Source organism: Melospiza georgiana, chromosome 1 (genome assembly GCF_028018845.1).
Source record: "Melospiza georgiana isolate bMelGeo1 chromosome 1, bMelGeo1.pri, whole genome shotgun sequence".
Lineage (NCBI taxonomy): Eukaryota > Metazoa > Chordata > Aves > Passeriformes > Passerellidae > Melospiza > Melospiza georgiana.
This window is the reverse complement of record NC_080430.1, coordinates 35,791,449-35,813,735: the sequence shown is the minus strand read 5'-3', so window position 1 is coordinate 35,813,735 and position 22,287 is coordinate 35,791,449. Positions and strand designations below refer to the sequence as shown.

General features: G+C 35.9%; 1 protein-coding gene across 5 annotated transcripts in view; it reads left to right on the top strand.

Annotated features, from left to right (window-relative positions):
- Window positions 1-22,287, top strand: part of ANKRD28 (ankyrin repeat domain 28) — a 119,698-nt gene that overhangs the window by 95,413 nt on the left and 1,998 nt on the right. For 3 of the 5 annotated variants that reach the window (XM_058038115.1, XM_058038027.1, XM_058037936.1), the window contains exons 13-27: window positions 1,039-1,107; window positions 2,653-2,793; window positions 5,996-6,107; window positions 6,799-6,825; window positions 7,719-7,793; window positions 8,760-8,961; window positions 10,397-10,484; window positions 10,882-10,999; window positions 11,593-11,812; window positions 13,365-13,452; window positions 13,549-13,632; window positions 14,150-14,295; window positions 14,469-14,551; window positions 14,690-14,772; window positions 17,034-17,125. In XM_058038115.1, coding sequence (XP_057894098.1) covers window positions 1,039-1,107; window positions 2,653-2,793; window positions 5,996-6,107; window positions 6,799-6,825; window positions 7,719-7,793; window positions 8,760-8,961; window positions 10,397-10,484; window positions 10,882-10,999; window positions 11,593-11,812; window positions 13,365-13,452; window positions 13,549-13,632; window positions 14,150-14,295; window positions 14,469-14,551; window positions 14,690-14,772; window positions 17,034-17,125 — 1,628 coding nt within the window. Of the gene's footprint in view, window positions 1-1,038; window positions 1,108-2,652; window positions 2,794-5,995; window positions 6,108-6,798; window positions 6,826-7,718; window positions 7,794-8,759; window positions 8,962-10,396; window positions 10,485-10,881; window positions 11,000-11,592; window positions 11,813-13,364; window positions 13,453-13,548; window positions 13,633-14,149; window positions 14,296-14,468; window positions 14,552-14,689; window positions 14,773-17,033; window positions 17,126-20,485; window positions 22,286-22,287 lie in introns of those variants that run through there. The other 2 variants (XR_009115434.1, XM_058038246.1) reach the window with 2 other exon arrangements.

Here is a 22,287-nt window from a genome sequence, read left to right as displayed (position 1 = left end):
ATTCCCATGGATGATAATAAAATTTTTAGAATTTACAGCATTCTAAGATGGCATGCCCACCTCAGATCACTGTGGGACATGACATAGAGAACAGCAACTTTGGGAAATTTGTTTTTACCAAATCCATGAATAAAAGGTCAGTCTAAATAAAATAAAAGCAATAATTAAATTCCAGAGTTTAGGTGGATGAAGTAGTCAGAACTACTTGCTCATCACTTGAGTTGTGATCCATATTGATTATTGTTATTGTATTGTAGGTTTTCTATAGCAGCTACTCAAAATTGCCTGGAAAAATTGGGTAATAAATTTCATGATACACTTTGTGGGACACAAGAACTCCATGATATTGATATTTTCATTTTTCTGTTTGAATGTTGTTTAAGTAATACTGTTAAGTAATCATTGTAAGTCAAAAGTACTTGCTAGATACATCCTTGTTGCAAGTGATAGAAGTAAAAATGCTATCTCTTCATATAAAAACCAAATAATTTGTGACACATTCCCTCACTCATCTTCAGTTTAGCAAAGTTACCCAAAATAGTGTTTAAACAATAAACAATATAGTATATCTATTATGATTATCATATGTTTTATTGAAAATTGATTACACTAAAAAGTAAAATATCTATGTTTCAACTTACATTTGGCCTTAAATAATATGCAGTAAAATCTTGCCCTCTGTGCTGGAATCCTGGTAGGAAAAGCATGTGACATGCAGGTGTTATTATTTATTTGTTTATAAAAATTGAATTATTAATTGAATTAGGTTCATGTTTTTGTGCCTTATGCATGCCAATTGGCATCAATTAAATTTATGTATGTGCTTTTGAAATAATTCATATTCTTTATCGGTTTGGTCCATAAATTATGGAATCTATTTTACATACAGGAATGTATATATCAAAAATTGCACATTATAGTTCAGTTCCATTAACCTAACATATGAGATGTTCATGTGTAGCAGTTCTGATATTTGTAGAGGCCAATATTCATGAAATAAAATTTGCAATCACAAATAATAGTGTATTAATTTAATAGGAATTTGGAGTGCCTAAATCTTCTGCTAAATACTGGTGCAGACTTCAACAAAAAGGACAGATTTGGAAGGTAAGGCATTCCAGATTTGTATATTGGAAAGGGCTGTTAAAAGTATTGCAGTAGCAGCTTATTGATATGTGGCCAAGTCTGGGTTCCAGTTTAAATGTGTTTTTTTGTGATATAATGTCTCTAATAAACTGTGTTTCAGCATATGTTCTCAAAAGTCACTAACATGTTTTGTAATCCTCTTTTGTTAGATAGGTGTTTAGTCTTTTTTATAAAGACTGCATTTCACATCAACTAATTTTGGTGACCCTTCTTTCCTTATAACATGGATCTAATATGTTTAAATTGCTCTCATCCAAGGACATTACTAATGTTTTCCAAAGAATGTATTAGTCAAATCTATACATCTCTGGCTATTTCTAAGCTCTTTTATTAATATACCCAGTATTTTATTATAACTGCTTCACCTTTCTCATTTCACAGTATTGATCCCTTTCTGCTTTCCTGTTTGAGCTCTGAACTCATTGGAATGACATTAATTTCTATTTTTAGTATATGATTTATTTAAGTTTAGATGGCAGGATCATTACTCATGTAAAATCTCATGTCACATCATGGAAAATATGATTTTATGGGATGTGAAGAGCAGGAGTAGGACTTAAAGAAAATGTTATGGATCCAAAGTTGTATTTTGCTTTAAATTCCACTTCCATTATTTCCTGAGAAAGGAACAACTATCTGTCACAACTTTTGTCATCGGAAGTTGGGGTTTCCTTTTGGGCTTTTGGTTTAACGTTCATGTTATATAGAGGAATTTTTTCAGGAGATGGAAAATATTAGTTTAAAATGGGAAGAAATGGGAAAAAGACATTTTAAGAGAGACCAAATAGCCTGCCTGTCTCCTCAAAATCAATATATTTATAGCTGCAGTCTCTTTAAAAATAGAAAATGAAATTCTGAGTCATATTGGTCTTTTTAAAATTTTAGTTAAACTGGCATATTTAGAGAATTGTTTATGTATTTGAAGCTGGGATAAGTTTTCCCTGAGATTATACATCAGTACTAATATTTCATGGTTTTGATACAAGAAGACAAGGTATATTTAACAGTGCCTCTGCTATGTCAGTATAGCTAAAAATAAATAGTAATGTTTTCCTCTCTTAGGCAAAATTGTGCTTTTTTATTAAAAATGTCTGTTTGTGTAATTGTTGTATTTTATTTGTGCTATATTTAGTTGTTGTGCAGTTTTTGATTTGTCCATATTTTTCCATGTGGCTTAAAATTACTTAACAGAAAATAGGATTTCTAATGTAAACTAGATTTCCCTCTCTATGTTTACACAAGAAAATTCAAATAAAGCTTCATTTAATATGAAGTTTGTGCATATTTTGGTTGGCAGATAAATCCACTATATATAGTTCAGCATTGTTAAGTGGTCCCTAGAAAGCTGCCCTATTCTTTAGTATGTGATGATGCATTCTTCACCACAAATACTTACTTAAAAATATAAGGAGGATTTAAGTTTCACTTTATTTTGCTTTTTCTGTCTCTATAATATTATTTTGCTGTTATTTACCATTGTACTTTTTATTTAAATGTGTACTAAAGAACTCCACTCCATTATGCTGCTGCCAATTGTAATTATCAGTGCCTGTTTGCCCTTGTGGGATCTGGAGCTAGTGTGAATGACCTTGATGAGAGGGGTTGTACACCTCTGCACTATGCAGCTGCATCAGACACAGATGGGAAGTAAGTGGCATGCTTTGTCCTAAAGCCTTTCTCATTAGGAACATCTGAGCTGTGAATTTCGTGTGTGTTCAGCCTTCAGATTTGCCAAATGCATTTCTTGTATTTTTAAAGATTAAATTTGACAGAGGTGTGTGCATTGGATGTAAAAGACTTTACGTAACAAATATTTCAGAGGAAAAAAATGAACAGCAGGAAAATTAATTGTAATACTTTTATGTCCTATAATGCAGATGTCCTAAATCAGGAATTAATTGGGAATAGAGTTCTTAATCCTATCTGCTGTGTAGTGGTTGGATAAATATCCTTTGTGGGGGTTATTAAGTTGGTTGTGGGCAGTAATTTTCCCTTAAAATCAAATTCTGAAGGATGGATATTAACTTGATATTTCAATATAAGAGGCTTTGTCTATTTGATGTTTGAGTAAATCACAGCTGTAATGCCAAACATGACTATCTGTTGATACTGTAATTTTTTATTGTGTAGTTACACTTGTATTAATGAAATGCATCCAGAATCTTTCATAAATCCATGATCTCTTGCATGTGCTTATTTTCCAATGGTTATGTTTGACATATATGTTAATGATTTAAATGCTTATATACAAAGTGTATATAGGTAGCACCAAAGTGATGATGACTTAAGCTGCAGACATTGGATATATTGAGGAGACAAGAAGAGCATCACTTCTTGTGCACACACTCACATATGCAGGTCGTGGTGTGCAGCAGCACACTCCACATGCACACAGTGACACCTTCCCTGGAGAAGTGCTGCTTCCTGCCAAATCACCTTTTTTTTTTATACAGCACCTTTTAAAGGGTGAGATAGCAATAAGAATGAGGTGGTGTATAACTTAGATTGGGTTTTGAAAGCTAAATAAAGAGTACTTTTATGGCCATTTAACTTATATTTGAACAACGTGCCTTTTTTATGTTAAGCCAGATTTCAAAATTAAATTGTCTGCTGCTCTTTAGAAATAATATCAATTCCTGCTGGAGCTTGTTGAGATAATTTTACTTTAATTGCCCTCTTACAAGTTGAGCTAGGATTAATTTTAGCTTAACAGTTGCTCTGAAAACCTCCAAACTATAATGGTTCTTCAGATGACATAGTTTTGCCATCTGTCTTACAAAAGGCGTGAGCAGGAGTGATGATGACAATGCTGCAGAGCTTTGGGAGGTAACTCAAAGCATCCTCTCTGGAGCCCATGGGCTGCTGCCCTTCTCATTAACATTTGGGTCTCTGGAAGACAGGCTGCAAAGCAGAATGGCCTGAGGGGAAGCTTTTTATATTGCTGCACCACGATGAGTAGTAACAGCTGGAAAACCAATACTGCTCAGCTCATTCAAAACAGGAATGAAGTTTAAAATGATTACTGGAGTCAGAATATAAAGCCTGGGAAAAACATGTCACAAATCATCTACCAGGAAGCCATCTACATAAAATTGCAAAAATATTTATGTGCAGTTTTATGGTCTTTGTTCAGACATCTTTAAAGACAGATTGTAGAAACATGGATGTTTTTGTTGAAGATTATTTTCCCATTCATTCCTGATTGAAAGTACTTCTTTTGTATCTTTAACAAATGCTTTTGTTCTGGAATAAACACCACTAAGCCCCATTTTACCAAGACTAGAGAGAAAAGCATGATTTCATAATTTTCTCTTTAGAGGAGAAAAAGAATGTTGCTTCTATTTATACTTTTCTAATGGAAAATAAATAAAATAAATATATGAGAAATAAATTTAATTTACCTGTGCTTTCAGAAAGTTCTATTAATATTCTCTTAAAGAGACCTGTTGAGGACAGTTAATTATGTGAAAGATGTGGGAGTAACCTCTCTCTTGATGCAAAAAAATATCAAAAATAATTCCCTGGAAAGATTGGGTACTTGAGGATTTTTAGCAGACTTGGCTCCATGCAGTGTATTTAGTGTATTGTAGAAATTTAGGTAGCCAAAGCCAATGACATTTATTAATCACCTATGAATGGTAACACAAAATTACTGATGCAAATTAAAAAGAAAGTTAGATGATTGGACAAATGAAATGTAAGAACTGTAATTCTTACTTAATGAGACAAACTGATTTGTCTTTGGGTTTTCATAAATCTCGTCTCATTTTAATTCAAACAAAAACATGCAAGCACAGTTGTCATTAGTGAAGTCTAGGCATTTATTTAGTGGACAAATAAAACCTAAATTGATTGGTTCAAAACATAGATATGCTTTACAAGTAGCTTTTTATTAGCTATACTGAACGAGTTTTAAAGTTACTTGCATCTTATGTTACATGTGTTATTCTTTAAAACTCAAGAAATTTTACCTTTCTCACTACATACCAAGTTTAAGCTGGGCAAAAAATTATGGAAGTGAGAATGCACCTCTGATAAGGAAATATTTAGTGATCCCAGAGAAAAGAAGGGATGTTGACCTGTTGTACACTTCAGAATAACGAATAGCTTTACCAGAAAGTTCAAGGTCATAATAATGACTCTGGAAAAGGTTGCTGAAATTACAGTCATCATAAAAGTATGAAACAGCAGAGTTATTGCTTGCAGTCATTAGTGTGCACACATGGAGTCTCTTAAAAACTGAAAACTAGGGAGAGAGTGAGCTGACTTGAATCCCCCATTTCCCATCCTCCTGACAGAGTGTAGATGAAACTGGGCTATAAATTTGTCCAGTGAAAGTAAGGAATGGTAAGATATATGTATGACAACAACTGAGTATTTGCTGTATAAACAAATTTTAAAAGTTGTATCTGGTAGTGCATATGTGTGTGTGTGATATTCTTGTATGCTACCATGAAGATCTGCTTCTCTTCTTTGCATATAACATACAGTAGAAGGGATTAATGCAGAAAAGCATACAAAATAGTAATCTTTGATATTAGCAAAGGTAACTGCAGTTGTGTTAGCTGGAGGAAAATAGCCATGAAATACTAGTTTTAACCAAGTCAGATAACTCAGAAGATGCAGGATGTCTGCAGAGAAGGATTATTTCAAATTTTGAAGCTTTGTGATTGACCTTTATGTTTGTTGTAATAAGGTAGCATTCTCTAGTCCTAGCCAATATTGTACATTAAATCAGTGTCCCTGTGTGCTGTATTCTATTTTCCAGTTGAATTGGAACAATTTATCACTTAGCATTAAGTTGAAATTCAGCATTTAGATACATGGTTGCATATGTCAATTTGAATAGGTGCCTGGAATACTTGCTAAGAAATGATGCCAACCCCGGGATCCGAGACAAGCAAGGGTACAATGCAGTGCATTACTCAGCTGCCTACGGTCATCGCTTGTGTCTTGAACTGGTAAGAGAACAAATCCTGGATGGAAGGTGTCACTGCTGCTCTCACAGGATGTGCTGCAGAGGCCAGGGCATTCCTCCTCCTTGCCTGTCAGCTGGGTCAATACTGGATTTTCAGTATTTTTAAAAATAATTTTATAATTATAAAAAATAATTATCAAGTAACATTATAATTTTCAGCCTCAGTGCAGATAAATTTAAGCATTTGGTATTCCTAAAATAGAAGCAAGGTGAGGAGCTAGGATGCTCGATACTGGCTTAAAAAGATGAAAAATTCTCAGATGACAAGACAACTGGTTGAAGATGTGGGATATTAGGGTTTTTTGTGTCTAAATTTAAAATATACTACTTTTTTTTTTTTTTTTGGCTGGTGGCTGAAATAAAGCAACCACAAGTTATCCCACTGAGAACTTTTAAGAAATTTCATGAATGTTATTTGAAAGGAGCAAATTAAAATGTCGGGAGAACCTGTAAAGAAAGGGTGACTTATAAAATAGTTCATGCAGTTACAGTAACTAGTGGCCACAGAATAGAATTTCAGATAATAAAGTCATAGTTAGTTTTGTATTGCTCCCTTTACAAAAATATGTGTGCTATTTGATATGCTGTCTTATACAATTTCAGTATTTTTATTGAAATTGCTCTTTTATGTTTAAATGTATTCATACATGAATTTTGGATGTTTTTAATTGCAGATTGCAAGTGAAACGCCTCTAGATGTTGTAAGTCTATTATTTTTCACTTTTTAAGTACTGCTATAGAGCAAAAGGGAACATGTAGTTTTAATGATACTGCTTATTTTTTAGACTTATTCAGCCATTTCTTCAATGCATGAATGTATTATTTCATTTCAACTACAGTTTAGATTTAATTGGATTTTACAATTTTAAAATGGGAAATTATTTTTAAGCCATGTAGTTTTTTACTTAAACAGTTGTTTGACCATGCATGATAATGAAAATGTAATTTGAATGTATTTGGTGTTCTTCAAATATTTTGAATGTTTTAATTCTACTAATGTACTTAATTAAATATGGTCTTGAAGAAGACCCAGAAGTAAAACTTCAGAACACATGTGAAAGTCACAAATAGAAATGTATATACATAGATATTTTAATGCTATAATACTTTTGCTTTTTTTGAGTCCATTTTTTCTCTCTGAGAATTGTTTTCCTGTTCTGAGAAATCCATCCTGCTGTCTGGCCTTTCATATTGTATTCTGCTGACTTTTCACCTAATCAGAATGCTTACTTGGCTGACGTTTGGGGTTTTATTCCTGCTGCTGTTGTCACCCTTCCTTGTCTTCCCTTTGTATTCATTGTTCATATTGCTACTTTAGAAAAAATACTAATTTCAATTTAGTTTCTTATTGAATTATTGCATTATTATGCAAAATTAAACTACTGGGGTTGGAACATGAACCTGGGGGATATGTTGCAGTTCATGTTGCAGACTCTAAAATGTTAGAGATCGGGACATCTGTAATTCTATACTATTCTTCCTATTTTTTCTCCTTTATTTTTCAATCTGTGTTTATGGAAAACTGTAGCAGTTATTGCTGAGTGTTTTCAAAGGTGAGGGGGTTTTGCACTCACTCTGACTTTTTCTCTCTAAGCTGATGGAAACATCAGGTACTGACATGCTGAATGACTCAGACAACAGAGCACCTATAAGTCCACTGCATTTAGCTGTAAGTTCTCAGTTCTTTAGTGATGACAGCTCATCTGGTAGCAAACAGTTGCTGCACAGATTTATTCATTTGGATTTTTTCAAAATAGGTTATTAAACAAAATGCAAACATATGTACTAATATTCCTGAATGAGGTATACAGGATGATTCTTGCATTTCACTTGAAATTTGCTTCACAGAACAGCTTTCATGTGGAATCTTCTAATTAAAATCTGTGCTAATGAAACTTTTATAAGACTTATTCTATAAGTAATTATGACTTTTTTAATCATTACATTGTTTTACTCTCTTTATTGTTTACTATGAGAAATGTTTGTCCTCAATACTTCAGGAAAAGTTTGCACAAGGAGTAGTGTAACATAATGATGAAATTCTGTCTATAAAAAATATTCAAAATGCAGAGTAACCAGCTCAATGTGTAGCTTTGATCTTTTCACTGAATTTAAAGCAATTGAAAAACCACTCTATATGTGTATACATATATACACATATATCTACAAAGTAAAAAATAATCTTTGGTAGTGGTAAATGAAATCTATTTTACTGCATTCTTATTACAGGTGCTTTTTTAATATTTTATGTAAAAAGCTAAAAGCAATACTTAAGTTTGCTTATGTTCCTCGCTTGAAATAATCTGAGGATGATGTAACTACAACATGAAACGATGAAACACTGTGCAGTAGTCAAAAATACTGGTTTTTATGCAGATTGAAGACATGATTTTCTGGGAGTAGTTGCAGTTGCTGACTGAGGGGATAAAATAGGAAAAAAACCACCAATCTTCTTGCTGAAATTGTGGGGTTTTAAAATTAGTTGTAACTGTTGTAACTACTCATGTGCTGCATCAGTTGCTCTTCTGCATGCTAAAGTAAGGATAGTCTTTTTACAGTTTCATTTATGTAGTTCTGACAAGAAAGGGAAAAATGTTAAGGATGGGAAAATTGAATAATTTTCTTACTCTTGTAGGCCTATCATGGCCACCATCAAGCTCTGGAAGTGCTGGTACAGTCACTGCTGGACCTTGATGTGAGGAATAACAATGGGAGGACACCACTGGATCTTGCTGCCTTTAAGGGACACGTGGAATGTGTAGATGTGCTCATTAATCAGGGAGCATCAATCTTGGTGAAAGATTATGTTGTAAAGAGGACCCCAATTCATGCTGCAGGTATGTGCTAGCTACTAACCTCCAAAATTTTGGCTTTTGAAGTGTATAATCTGTTTAGAAGTCTCTGTCATTACTGTTCTAAGAAATAGTATTTAGGGACAGAGGATGACTTTCAAGGTATATATGCTGTGCTGAGAAGCATGTAGCAAGAGAGTTGCAGGCAGGAACCAGGATTAATCCAATAAACCAGTGGAGTCCAAGAGTGCTGTTCCACACTTCCCTCTGGAAGGGTGCATTGTCCTTGTCCATTCAAGTGGCTGTGCTGACAGGTGCAGTGACATGTCCCTGCTTCTCTCCTCATCTTTCACACAGGCCAAACTGCAGCCCCAAATTTAGAAAGGCAAATTGCATTGCCTGTCTTGGCAGTAAAATGCTTCTAAAAATGACTGGAGTCTTGGAGAATTTTGGCAGTTTGAGAAGAGACATGAAAACTTACTTTGATTTTTTTCCAAGGATTTAAATGACTCCTGAGCGTTTTCAAAGTAACAGCAAATCCTTTGCAGTGTTTTCTTGCTGGCTTTCCTAGAAAACATCTCTAGGCCTGCCTTTCTCTCAGTCTAGAATCCACACTAGAGTCTTTTTTTTCCCTCACATTAAAAATAGGCTTATTAAATTTGGCATTTATAGTAATGGCATTACAGAAGTGTTGCAGTTAAAAAGAGCATTATGTACAAAACATCATCATTCTTGACAACTTGTTTTGTTGTCCATGAGCACAAGCTGCATTATGCTATTTGATTGAGCTTTCCTAACTTGTGTTAGCATGTCTGTCAGCTACAGAAACATGAATTGTTGCTGTGCTTGTGTGAGCTGAATACTGCAGCTGTAGATCAGAAATAAATTCCCTTCCAAGAAGCAATCATTTTATCTTTCATGAGTTGCATTTAAATGAGATTTCTCAATTTTCTGTTTGTTCATTTTCCTTTTTTTTTAACTGCTTGGTTTATTGCATCTATGCATTACATTTCCTTCCCCTTTCTAAATGTGATTTCCATTATTATTTTATAACTATGTGCATGCTACACTTGCTAACAAAATCTGACTATGATTTGCTAGGTATGTGTTTCCCAGTGCCTTAAAACAAGCAAAAATTACGCTAATTCTGATATTTTAATATTCCTTCTTGTGTGTGTTGTATAAGCATATATTCCAATTACTTTTAATATATGCAACCTCCTTAATATATATATATACATAAAATCTGTTGGCAGTTGATAGTTGGAATCAGTGGTTTCTAACACTGTACAGTTGAGAATACCTGATTTCTGAAACTTTCTAGTATTCATATTTTAATTTAAGTTATAACAATGGTAAAATTGTACAGTGGGTTTTTAAGCTAATGGGCTTTAGTCTGAGCAGATAGGTTGCCATTCTGTTTGAGCTCTCTACTCAAAGGCAATTCATGTAAACCCCATATTTTTATAATGTTTTACAGCTACAAATGGTCATTCAGAATGTTTGCGGCTATTGATAGGAAATGCAGAGCCACAGAATGCAGTGGACATTCAAGATGGAAATGGACAGTGAGTTTAAATGATGGACATTCTGTTCTACACAAGTCATTGCATTTTGTAAAAGAAAAAACTAAATACTTTACAGTAATTATTTTTAACTTGTTTTTAAAGAAAATTATTGCAATAAACATGAAGTTGAGAGTGAAAAATGTTCAGTGGAGGAAATTAGAATGTGTCTTACTGCCCAGATGCTGAGAAAATGGATTCTAGTTACTTAATTAGGACTTCTGAACTGGGGCATGTTACTTTATTTTCTCAAATCTAAAAAGCAAATGAGTGGAAGGTCATTGATGATGTAAATCTTAACAGTGTTGAGTGCAAGGATAGCAGTTGTTGTGCTTGAACTGAGTGCTAGTCTGTTAAATTTCCAAGTGTAGATTTCCACTTTATTTCTGTCTCTGCTTAGGACTCCTCTGATGTTGTCAGTTCTCAATGGGCACACCGACTGTGTTTATTCACTCCTTAACAAAGGAGCAAATGTAGATGCCAAAGATAAGTGGGGAAGGACAGCATTACACAGAGGGGTAAGAGAATATTCCCTTTCTTTCATTTCCAGTTTCCTACATGTTAATTTCAAATAAAGACTTAATATGTAGTGTTAATTAATGTCTCATTATTCTCATCTTGCCATTTTAATTTTTAATTGTATTTTTAGTTGCATTCGAAGGGTGTATTCTGCCTGTTTGCTACCCTCAGAATTCCTTTTGACTTCTACAACCTCCTAATCTTGCTGTAAAGTGTTGACTGGAGAGGTCCTAGAGTACAGTTTTTTGTTGGGGGCAAGGTAGGGTTAATAGGAGGAAGAAAAGCATGATATGTGCCACGTGCCAAATATTTTGTTTACAGTATCTGCCAGATAAGACAATTGAATGAGCCCAAGAGATTAGTAGTTCATTCAGTGTTATTCCAAGAAAATATTCTGACATGAGTATTATAATACATTGCTATTTTCCCAACAGAATGTCTGTTTTCAGGAATAAAAATAGCAGCTTATTTGGCTTATTTTGTTACGCCTTAAAAATGCAAGAATTTGCCTGAGGTTTGCTTGCTTGGGTTCTACACCTCGGCTTACATACATGAATATTTCCAAACTGGCCCTTTCCTGTGTCTCTCCCAGGCAGTTACTGGGCACGAGGAATGTGTGGAAGCCCTGCTCCAGCACGGTGCCAAGTGCTTGCTGCGGGACTGCCGGGGCCGCACGCCCATCCACCTGTCGGCGGCGTGCGGCCACATCGGCGTGCTGGGCGCTCTGCTGCAGGCGGCCGCCGCTGGGGACGCCGCCCCTGCCATGGCAGACAATCACGGCTACACATCGCTGCACTGGGCCTGCTACAATGGTAAATGCATCCAAATGCAGCTCCACATTTATTTATTGGTATTGGGGTAGATGGATTAATAACTCAATATTCATACAAAAGCAACATCATCTTCCAGTTCCTTTCAGTGAAAGAGAGAAAATGACAGGATATCTTGTAGAGGAATTGTTATGGATACGAATGAGGCCAAACTTTCTCCAGAGAAAGAGGTTCTCGTTTATTAAAATAGCTACAAGGAATGGAGTGCCCAGGATAAGCCCAGGCACCCACACAGCGAGCCAAAAACCAAACAGTGTGCTCACCCCAAGTGCACTGGCTTCTCCCAAACAAAAAGTATTGCAAAAGAAGAAGAACCCTGACCCAGCCGAACTCCCCGCATTTATAGTCCCCCTCGAGTCCAGGATTGGTGCACTTTGGATCCTCATGATGATTGGTCCATTTCCAGGCTTCTCATTGGTCTTTACCGCCATTCATTCTGGACCAATCGTTTCTGCAGGGCTTCGAATGATTGGTCAGATGTTTCATCCAGTCTCTCTTCGACCTTGCCTTGCCCCGTCAGACCCCTGTTTCACCAAACCCTGGACCCTTCCAGCACATTCTAATAAGCCCTCCCCCCTTTAACATAATACAAATAATAGAACATAATTAATACAATATAATTGAACTATATCCTATTTTAACTTAACTTTTACCTATATCAAGTGTATTAACATCTAATACATAAGAGATGTTTACTTTTGTCCTACATTTTCGTCATATACTATCTTAGGTTTATGTCTCAAGGAGTCTTTAAATACTTTCGAATAGAAATGTGTCACACACATCCCAAAAAACAACTTGCATAAGGAGGAATGGTTTCAGATTAAATCTATATTAAACTTGCTTCACATCAAATATGGTACGCATAAGAATCTCAAGTATATAAAAGTGATTCAATAAGAATTTTTTTTTCTTCTTCACTGATATTTTTCATGGATTTGAGAGTGAGGGAGACCTTAAAATGTAGGAAAATCATTCAGCACCTTTGCTAAAGATTTTGTTCTGTGTGTTCATTTAGAACATAGTAGAGGTTGTTTTTTATTTCATCTTTGAATGACATGATAGAGAAAAACCAAGAAGTAAGAGATTAAACCTTTATTTCATCAATTATTATTAAGTGAATAACTACTGAGCTGATGCAGCTGGGTGATAATTTCAACTAAATATGGAGCAAAAATAAACCTCAAATGGTGGAGTTGTTTTCATGGAGACAAAGTGATGAATGTACAGAAGAGTTTGCAATGCAGAGGTGTAAAGAATTCAGTTAGGTGTTCTGGGTGTTCTTCAGACAGCGTGAGGTACCTTAGAAATTTCATCAAGTTTACAGTATTACATGTCAGTTTGATTTTCAGGATTCCAAGATTGTATTGGTACCTAAATGTTGAATATTCAGCCGTGTTGGATATAACCAGTCTTTGTTTTAAATTTTCAAATACAATACTGCTTAATCTAATTTAGATACATATTTTTCATTGTAAGCTATAGTTAGACCTTTTCCCTTCTTTTCAATACCTAACTCTTACATTTGCTTTAGGTCACGACAGTTGTGTAGAGCTGCTCCTGGAACAGGAAGTTTTTCAGAAAATGGAAGGAAATTCTTTCAGTCCCTTGCATTGTGCTGTGTAAGGAAGTACAAAATTATTCTTCATAAATTTCATTGCTGTATTTAACAAAAGATTTATCATTCTGTAAATAACAGTCTGTTTAATTCATTATAGGATAAATGACAATGAAGGTGCTGCAGAAATGTTAATTGATACACTAGGTGGGGGTATTGTAAATTCAACAGATTCAAAAGGAAGGTAAGAGTGCAAATGCAGAAGGAATGTCTGTAATGTCATACAGTGGCTGTGTCTAATTCTTCAGTCATTTGGGGGGGTTTGTATTTACTACTTAATGTTAATTCCTCAGTGTCCCATTTTATTCTTTGAAGGTTTTTGTTTTATTCTGTGCTAGAAATAAATTTTAGATTTTTTAAATCCTGTTCTTATTCAGTAAACTTGAATTGACTTTTTATTATACAGGCAACTTAGAGTACATTTTAAATGTTTTCATTTTGTGGATAGAGCTTTATGCATCTTTTATTTTTTCTGAATCGAATTGTATCTCTATTATAAACTGTGTGGGTGACATTAGTTGAACCTGGAAAGGGACTTTTATAAAGGCAGCAGTCACAACTCCAGCAATACTGATTGCAAAGGATCAGTGGGAGAGACTGCAGAGTCTTTTTTATTTGTAGGATCACAGGCAGGGATGCCCCTGTGAATGCAGTAGAAAGCATGGCTGAACATGGCCATATTGTCTTTTGATCTGTTGTAGAACACCTCTGCATGCAGCAGCTTTTACAGATCACGTTGAGTGTCTACAGCTTCTGCTTGGTCACAGTGCTCAAGTAAATGCTGTAGATTCTTCTGGGAAAACACCTTTAATGATGGCTGCAGAAAATGGACAGACGAATACAGTTGGTAAAGAGAAAGCTTTATGTATTTCTGCTCTTAGCTCTGTTAATCTTACTGTGGGTGAAGTAGCCTTACAGTTCATGTTCTTGTGAATATATTTTGCCAAAACTCTGTTTTCATTTTCCCGTTTGGATTTTAAGGAATATGTTTTTAGTTAATAAAAGTCTTTATTTCCCCAGAGGTGCTGGTTAGCAGTGCTAAGGCTGATCTGACTTTGCAAGACAATTCTAAGAACACAGCACTCCATTTGGCTTGCAGCAAGGTGTGTGCACAGTCTGACTTATCAGTGCTGAGCTTTGTGTTATCGAGCACTGTTTGAAAGTATTGTTACTTTGAGAAAACACTCAAAGCAATTTGTGAGGAATATTTGTTATGTGACAGATGTTTGTTCTGTGTTAAGGGTCATGAAACTAGTGCCTTGTTAATCCTGGAGAAGATTACAGATAGAAACCTCATCAACGCCACCAACGCAGCCTTGCAAACGTACGTATCACAGGGACCGTGTTTGAAAGATGAGTTCTTGGTGTGTATTTTGCTCATAAAGAGGAATATTTTTCAGATATTTTTTCAACTTCATTGAATTGAACCTCAACTGTTTATAGGTACCAAGAGTTGAACCAATTTGGAATTGAAAGGGTGTTTTGCTCATACTTACAGCTCTGGATGTTTTTTTTTCTCGTGGGTGAATAGAATGAAAAGTAAAACATTATTGTGATTCGTGTGTGGAGTTACTGCAATCCACTGAGATTACTTGTAAACTGAGATTGTTCTATTTTAAAAATTATCCAGTTTTTCCATTAAAAACCACTTCATTTAACAACTTGAGGCAAACTAAGACTTGGTCTTCAAAGTCTTAGCTATCTACTTTAAAAAAAATAACTGCCTGAAGTGTGCTTTTATTCTTCAGCATGCTTTCTGTTTGATGCTTCAAGGGTGAAATGTTATTGTCTATTAAATATCATGGAGAATACACTATTCTTAAACCTTCCTGAAGATGGTCTCTCAAATAGAATTAAAACTATTTGGTTAGCCTAAATCACAAGGAAACCTTAGAAATGTGTGGTATGTCATACCAATCAAGATGGGCTACTAAAATGACTCTAATGCATTTTTTTCCTTTTGGAGAATGGGTTTGTGTTCAGGGAATACTTGGCACACAACGTGTAGCTGAGTTATGCACATGAATTATTAGACTGCTTTAGTAATGGTATCACCAAAAAACCACCAAAAAACACCCCACACTGGAACTTGTAAGCAACTCACATATTATTCTGGCCTTACATCCCTTCTGGAATCTTGCCATATTCAAGCTCATACAGAGCTTCCAAGTATTCCCTGAGACCTGCTTGAATTAAGGAGTTAAAATAGTAAGAATTCTTCCTTTGCTTTTGCTGCTCACCATGGTGCACCTCAGGCAGCATGAAATAACCAGAAAGCAGGAAAGGATTGATTGCCTCATTTCTGGCTTGAAACAAGGATGTCTTGGGAGAAGGAAAAGCAAAAAGGAGATGGGAACAGATGTGGGAAAGTATGCTACCACAGGCTCATGTAATTCCACCCACATGCCTTGGCTCAAATAGTTTGTTCAAGAGATGTCATGGGATAAAATAGGTACACATTTGCACCTCTATAAAGTGTTTATATAAATTGAAAGGTTTTAACTTGTTGTTTAAACAATACTGCTTTAGCAAATATTTAATAACTAAATTGACTTTCTGAACAGCTTAAACAAAGTCCTTCTTTGTGGCAAGATAAGCATTAAAATTGTTGGTCTCTACATTAAAATTACTTTAATTACAGTACATTTTTCAGTATATCTGTGGGGTGTGGTAATTCTTGCATTTTTAATACTTTAAGGCAAGCACCATAGATACAGCTGCTCCTGTTTGTATCTTTTGCATTTCTGATATATAAGTAAGGCATTTGTTTCCAGCTTATAATTAATTCAAACAACTTCAGGAATCTTAGAATGAATGAAGAGCAATATAAAGCAGAAGGGAAGTAAGCTGATAATTCTGTTTCCTGCTGCGTGATGATAAAGTTTTATTTAAGCCAATCGGAACCAGTTTTGAAAAACTGTTGCATTTGAAAAAGATACAATTAGAATATTTGAGATAAAAGTACACTTTTCTTTATAGAGCAAGTCAACACAAAATTGATTTACGGTTAGTAGTTTGAGGTTTTGAAAAGTAATCTGCTTTTCTTGCTTCATGCATTATACTGTGAAATATTTTTTCATCTCTAATCACAATGGAACATAGTGGTTTCTAGAAGGCAGATTGATGAAGTGTTTCTGCATCTCTTATGGATATTTACATGAAGTAGCAAAGGGCTGCCATTCTGCTATAGAGCTCCAGTGAGTGATGGCAGTGATATGCAGTTACTCTCACATGTGACACTATCTGTTACAGCAGTTGAGTGGGGGATTTATCAGCAGTAGGGTGCCAAGTGTTTCTGACTTTTTAACATGATAAACTCCATAAGCAGGCACATCTTTACTAGCAGCTGCTTCCTCCCTGTGTGCTGCCATGGAAAGAATAAAGTTCACAATTGGTATTTTAGAGTTTCTTTGCAATAAGAAAAGAGATTTGCTGAGTTTTCCATCTTAGTTATTACATGTACAATATTTGTATAATGTGTAAATAACATAGAAGTATAAGTATTACATTTAACTAGATGTAAGCTACCTATCTTACTTCATGACTTGTTCTAAGGTTTATATATGAGTTTGCTTGTCTTCACAGACCTCTGCATGTTGCTGCTCGAAATGGACTAACGGTTGTAGTTCAAGAGCTTTTAGGGAAGGGAGCAAGTGTACTTGCTGTAGATGAAAATGGTAAGAAAAATCTAACTTTGTTTTCCTGTAAGGAACTGTGCTTCTAAACTCAACTCCTTCAAAAACAGTAACTGTGGAAACTCCAGATGAGCCTTGCAGTAGGTTGCCCTCACAGAAAAAAATGCATTGCTGGTGGATCATTTTAGCAAAGCAGCAGAAGTAGGGAGAGTGAAAACTTTGAGAACGATGCAGTCACAGCACAGAAAAGTTTGGCTTGCATTTGTAGTTCTATGATGCACTATAAAAGTAGTTTTATGATGCACCTATAAATGCACTAGCTTTCGCATACCAAAAATGGTCAGAAAAACATAATGCTCAAAGTAAAATATAACTTTCAGCTGTTAAGCTGGATTGAATTGCTATTTGTTTTGTCACAGTAGGTATATTGGTGTTAGCTTTTAAAAGCTAGTATGATTTACAGCTCACAGTTACTGCTCTCAAGCTTCTGGCTCTTCAGAGTTTTTGGCACTTAGAAGTAAGAAGTAACTGCTTTATCATGAGAATAAATCCTACATCTTGTAAAACAAAAGAAAATTAGATTTACTGACTAATTCACATATTTTCATATAAGATATCTGTGGTCCTCTTAAGCTGTGCTTTTGAAAGTGTAAGGCTCTGTCACTTATGCCATAAAAGCAGGAGCTGGGATCTGGGGAGGGGTGAAGCAATGGATTGTTTGCTTTTTGACTTTGTTTGGATTTGTTTGTTATTTTTTATTCCAAAAGTGATGTGCCTAATTAATAGTTCTAATTATATTTCCAGATTGGAAATTTTTTCCTCTTTTAATGTTCGCTGTGACTTTCTCTGTGTGTTTCTCAAATTACACCGCTTCAAGTAACATGGGTGACTTAAAGATCATTCCTTGCCTAAAATAGGGCACAAGAGTAAGTGCTAAAAGAAACTCCCTCAAATGAAAAGATAAAAAGATATATCTTTTTTTTTTATTTTTGCTTCTCATCACATGTATGCTGACTGGAGACATTTGCATTTTTGTGGGCTTCTCATATACAGCCAGCCAGTCCCTTGTTAGGATGGATCTTTGACATAACAGAGGAAAACATTTGAATCAAAGTACCCTGGCAGCCTGGGGATCTAAAAATCTTCTTTTTTATTCTGCTCACATTTTAAATTTTAAAGTAAGTCTGAGCACTGTCTAATATTTTTCCTTACTGTGGTTCTTTCTAATAGCAGTTGCTTTGTTTATACAATTTTAAGCAGCCTTGAGACTATATCAAGCAGCCTTGATGGATTCTTTTTCTGACTGAAGAAATAGGCAGTGGAATATTTTGGATCACAACACTGACATTCTCTTACTTCAGCGTAGTCCAGATAAGTTCAGTGATCTGCCAAACAAGATTGGCATTTCATACAGAATTAGATGAGAAGGGAGTTTAATTTTAGTTTTAGAAAGTTTTAGTGTTTTACGTGGAACCTCTCTTGGTTCCTTATATGGAACATGTAACCAGCAGAGCCTCAGCTGTTATGGAGTGATGATCCACTTTTTGGTTTTGAATTTGTCCTTCCTGTAAAAGCTACATTGACTTTTTGCAAGCAATCTCTATTTGTATCTATAGCTGTATAAATTGAGTCTTCTGCTGCTATATCTGAGCATTATTGAAAAATGTGAGCTTTGAAAAAAACCAGCATCACTCCAGTTACCTGCATTTCAGTTTATAAATAGTTTATAAGATTTTTAAAATTCTGAATTTGAAGTGACACTGCTTTTGTCATAGAGCGTCTCTTAAAATGGTGAGATCATTTTTGTTTAAGAACTAATGTCAGTAGAAAAAATTTAATCCTCTTGGTTCTTAATAGATTAAATGCAGCTGAAACAGCAAATTTACTCTCCAGTATACTTCCCCAAAGTGGTCGTGTTGAGGGTTCATTCTCAGCTCTGTATCAGTTCTTATTCAAATTTCTTTTTATTTTCCCCATTTTTCTGCACCAGTCATGATGAAACTGCCATCACCTTCATCTACAAAATTCTGTTGAATTGGACATTATTAATGCAAATTTGCCCATCTTAAATGAAATTATTGGCTTTTTCTTTCATTTGATACCATATGAAGTTTTGTCACTCAATCAACGTTTCAGGAGGGTTTCTTTGCATGTTTTGTAGTGGAGTTTTTTCCCTGAGTATTTAACTTGTATTTTGGTTTATATTGGAGATGTACAGTTTTCTGGAAGGAATTTTTCTGCAAGTTGTTATAAGATGACTTCTGTCTCAGACTCTCATCTCTTTCCCAGTGCTAATACCTCATTCAGTTGATCTTGAGAACTCTCATTGCACTGACCACATCACCAACCCTCTGATTTTCCTGTGGACACCTTCCTGGCAACTTTCAAGGCCCAGGGGAGGGAGCAGCTCTGCATTTGAGCAGGGGGAGCCTCAGCCTTAAGTCAGGGTCCATCATGCAGACCGTTGTTTTTTGTTGTGCAAGGATGCTGCCCCAACTCACTCTACTTCTATTGCCCCATCTACAAATGAAGATAGTCAATATTTTGTTGTTGTTGTTCTGTGAAGCCTTGCACAGGTACAAGTGCAGATTATGAGGACCATTACAGGGGAGCTGAGATAAGAGTATATCAGTGGAGTCAGTTCATTTACCAACATCATCTTCAAAGGAAATATAAAGTATTTATATCTGCTGTTTCCCTGGCTTATGAATTATCACTCTGCAGTTACGTGTCATAAAATTACAAATTGTTCTTATAAATTTGAATTTGATATAGTGGAGTTAATATAAGTTAATGTGGTGGAGGACACAGATGTCAGTCTTCTGTGGTGTAAGCAGTTACTTCATCTTGCTATGTCTAAGGCAGGAATAAAACTGGGGTATTTCATTCCTGCTTATGAAAGCCAGGAGCTTGAGATCTTCAGTTGTGTATTAATTATAAACACAGTTTTTAGAGAACGGAGAACTTTTAACAGAAGCAAGTATTTTGTTTAATCCTTACATTGACCTTTTTATGATGAACTGGGATGCACTGCTCCAGAAGGAACATGAGTATTCAAGACCCTAGAAGTCTTTAAAAGGGGGGAGGGGGGAAGGGGTCAAACAAACAAACAAAGAAATAAAACCCTTAAAATAGCAGATGACTGCTTGTTTTTCTTCTTTGAACTTTTATCAAGTCACATTAGTGAAAGGAATGGTATTGAATATGACCAGCTTTAATAAACTTTGTGTGTCATCTTACCTTCACACAACCTCCAGCAACCGTAGATGTAAATGGTGTGCATCTGAGTATCAGTTCTGAGCCTTCTGTTCTGCCTTACATGCCTGAAATGCAGTCATGATCCAGGTGTGGCGAGCCCTGGCCCTTGCTTCTGAATCCTCTCAAAATGTATCTCTTCTGCAGACTGTCACTGTTAACTCTGAGCTGTTTAAGTGCTGTGGTACCTAACTAACAATGAAACCATCCGCTGCGCTGCACTTCTGTACGGCCCTATCGCATGGTCAGCTGGTGCGTTCTGTGCTTGACTTCTCTGTGTTTCCTTGGATTGTGTGCTCCTTTGGGCAGGGACTCTTGTCTTGCTCTGTTCAAAGCATCAAGCACAAGGTCTGTCCTGAGTGAGAAATAGTTCAACTGTCCTGAGTGAAAAATAGCTCAATAGACTGTCCCCTGCTTGCTGTTTTCTTGATTTCTAGCTACAGTTATTTTCCATAATGTGCTTACTGGTTTAATACCTATGTGCAGTTGTACAATACAGTAACTGCTCCTGAGCTCTATCCTAAGACTTGATCTGGACCTACTTCTAAAATAAAGATGATTCCTTTGAAGTAGTTGAAACACTTGCTGGTAGAATGAGGATTGCCTTGTTTTCCCTGCCTTCCTAAAGTCTGGATAGAAGTCTATCATGCACTTTGAATTAAAGCCATCTATTATTTAAAATTACTTGGGTGATTTTTACTTGGATGCTGTACACCTTGAACTTGTGGACTACAAGGTAGTGCAGGACTTCAGACTCCCAAATGTACCTGAATATGAATCTTCCTGTTGAGCTCATTGTGGGCATTTCTGTCCCACACAGTGAGAGATGCTGCAGGAGCAAGGGAGGGGAACTTTTCCTGCTCTTGGCAACAGAATTAGCTGTGATCTGTGGTGGTACTTAGGAGACTGCCCTGCTTTTAGAGCTGCCAGTGGCACCAGCAAGGACAGTCCCTTGGTGCTGTAGATGCACTGAGACCTGTGCCAGACCTCGCCCTCAGGCGCCATCCGAATGGCTACGCCTGAGACAGGAGCAGTGCACAGATCTCTGCTGAGAATTTGAAGCATTTTCCTTGACATTGAATGAATAGAGGCAAGTACACAGAGAAGGGGAAGCTGCAGAAGGAACAGTGGTGGAGGATTATTAGAGCCACAGAAACCCAGAAGAGATGTCACAGCTACGTGACCTGACTGCAAATCATTCCACAGCCCGAGACCTCCTGCATTTGGGGGTTGTCACAGCAGCAATGCCTGGCAGAAGTTTGGTTGGACCATTTGGGCAACCAAGTGGTCTCCCTGCAAGTTCTAGCCTGCTAACCCAGCTGGCATTTACTCAAACTTCTCTGGATTTCTTAATTGATACTGTGCAAACAGAAATCAGGCATTGGCTTTATAATTTATATTATTGAATATTGTAATGAAGTATATTACACTATTGTGATGAAGTAATTACACTCTGCCTTTTCAATTGACTGGCCTTGATCCTTTAGCCAGCTTGTTATTGAGATAGCACAGTGTTATTGAAGTGCCTGTCTGTGATGAACAGCTATGGTGGAGATGCTGGATGAAGAAATGTTTGAGCTGTAGTTTGTGCAGTAGCTCTTTAGTGAATGCTCTGTATCCTTGCTGGCTGCTTTTAGTTGTCTGTCCTCAGCCAGGTGACTTCCTCACCATTTTCAGATCTGGGCTTTTCTCACTGGCCTAGAGTGTTTGGCTCTGCTTAACAAAGCAATTACATCTTTTTTGCAAAGCCCATTAATTTCAAGATTGTTTTTGTAATAAGAAGTTTAAAAATCCTAATTGATAATGCGTTTATTTCATTTTTTTTTGGTTTTTTAAACAGTGCGGAGCTAAGCAATGTAAAATACCTTTACAGCTGAAAGATTGTATGAACTTGGAGAAATTTGTCCGTTGTCTTTATTTTAAATGAAGGTTTTGTTTTCTCTCGATGC